Source organism: Ochlerotatus camptorhynchus, unplaced genomic scaffold (genome assembly GCF_037179485.1).
Source record: "Ochlerotatus camptorhynchus isolate MF236.1 unplaced genomic scaffold, CSIRO-AGI_Acam_v1.1 ptg000081l, whole genome shotgun sequence".
Taxonomy (NCBI): Eukaryota; Metazoa; Arthropoda; class Insecta; order Diptera; family Culicidae; genus Ochlerotatus; species Ochlerotatus camptorhynchus.
Window position 1 is genome coordinate 2,078,130 of NW_027040571.1, and position 2,220 is coordinate 2,080,349.

The 2,220-nt window shown below is 39.6% G+C and overlaps 1 protein-coding gene across 1 annotated transcript; it reads left to right on the forward strand.

Annotated features, from left to right (window-relative positions):
- The first annotated feature begins 290 nt into the window (after positions 1-290).
- On the forward strand, positions 291-1,893 carry LOC135698033 (zinc finger protein 70-like). The gene is made up of 2 exons (XM_065217903.1): positions 291-464; positions 529-1,893. The coding sequence occupies exons 1-2, from the start codon at positions 291-293 to the stop codon at positions 1,891-1,893; spliced, it is 1,539 nt and encodes a 512-aa protein (XP_065073975.1).
- The last annotated feature ends 327 nt before the right edge of the window (positions 1,894-2,220 follow it).

The following is a 2,220-nucleotide window of genomic DNA, read 5'->3' on the forward strand; positions in this document are numbered from 1 at the left end:
TCACTGTCGATTTGTCAATTTAATACGTCATTGCGCTCGGATAGCAGGGTTAATCGATAACTTTCCATCTGTCAAATTTTAACCAAAAGTTAAAATAATCCACCAAATGGTTCAGAGCCTAAACAACAACATCAGCTTTTTTTTTTTTTTCTTTGGATTTGTCTTTTCAGACAGGCTAAGATCATGGCTGGTCCATCTCGTAACATCAGCTTGCTTGTTCAATGCAGCAGATTCTAGTATTTTCCGTGGTGCAAGGAAGTTTGTAATGTTTTAATTGAAAGTCAAATAACATGAAGAAAGACGATAACTTTGAAAAAGTTAGCGTAGATAAGTTATCGCTTGCATTTACTTGTCGTACATGTCTGAAAACCGATTCTAACCAACACTTGACTCCAATTTTCGAAGACGCCAAAGACAGTGGTAAATTTGATGTTTTCGATCAGCTGTTGCTGCTGAAGCTCAAGGTATGCGATTGGTAGGGGTCATCTTGTTTTATTCTAATTATTGTTTCCTATTGTAATATTCCAGATTCAGAAAGATGATAGATATCCAGAAAATATATGCAGCATTTGCATGGAACGGTTGGAGACTATAGATGCTTTCCGAAAGCAATGTGAAAAGGCTCAAGAGCATCTCCAACAGAACTTTATCAAGCTTCCCAAAGATGAACCGAAATGCATATCGGAAGTACTAGTCTGTTTCGTTGGAGATTCGGAACTTTTGAATGATTCGACTAATTTGGAACCTCCAGATGATGAGGATCATTTGGGTGATAAAGCTGATAATAAAGAATCGTCGTCGGAATATAATCCAGAGAATGAAGAGTCTTCATCGGAAGAGGAAGCAGCGTTCGAAGGGAAAAATACCGGAAAACACGACGAGAAGCTAAAATGTCCAGTATGCGATAAAATTTTCCGAACCCTTGCCATCAAGAATAATCATCTATATTTACATAGTGACGTAAAAGAGTTTTCATGTAATGAATGCGGCAAGTCCTTCAAGACAAAACGGTATCTGCGAAAACACAAGGATTATGTTCATGCTTTCGGTGATCATGAATGTGCTACGTGTGGAATGAAATTTACCAAAACATCCAAATACCAGTACCACTTGGAATCACACAACCGATCTGAAAAGCCCAGAAAAGAATTCAAATGTAGCCTTTGCGACAAATTATTTGTTCACCGAAACCATTGGAAAAGTCACGAATTAACTCACACCGGAAAACGGTCCTACCTGTGTAACATTTGTGGCAAAAGTTTCATCTACGACAGCAGCCTTAGAACGCATCTTAAAATCCACAACGGAGATGCAGAAAAGTATGCATGTGATATTTGTAATAAAACGTTCTCAAGCAAAGGGAGTCTAAAAGCGCACCTCGATGTCCACTTGAACGTGAGAGCATATCAGTGCGAGCAATGTGGCATGAAATTTGTCCATCAAACCACACTCAAAGGACACATGAAGCTTCACAATGCCGAAAAAACGCACCATTGTGAATTTTGTCAGGAATCATACCTTAGAATCCGAGATTTGAGGCGCCATCGTTTGTTAATTCACAACAAAACAGAAACAATGAATCGAGAGATTCAGCAATCACTTCAAGAAAATGAAATTGTCGAAAAGGCACCCACCAAAGAAGAAGATAGCCCTTCCAAAAAGCGTCGCAAAAGACCAATAGAGAACAAACCTTACAGTTGTGATTTGTGTGACAAATCGTTCAGAATACCGTCAGCGTTGGGAAACCACTTGAAGATCCACAGCGAGGACCGGCAATATGTCTGCAAAGAATGCGGCAATGCATTTAGGAATATTGTACACTGGCAAAACCATGTCAACGCCGTACATATGAAGCGAAAACCATACAGTTGTGAGGTAAGTGATATGGGTTAGACCCATTGGTCTCTTTCTTGAACCAAGTCAAATATGCAAGCATTTAATTGGTTAAGATCTAATTTTATGAACATACAGGTATGCAAGAAATCATTCGCCCGGGCGGGCGATCGGAACCGTCACAGGCAAATGCACTCATCTGATAAACAATATCAATGTTCTGACTGTGGAAAAAGTTTTAAATGGGCAAGGTCTCTTCAAACTCACATTCGAGAACATACGGGAGAAAAGCCTTACGTATGCATCATTTGTAATGTGGGTTTCGCACGGCAGGATTATCTGGCCCGTAAGTATACGAGACTGTAGGTAATGAAGTGAGGCACTTTA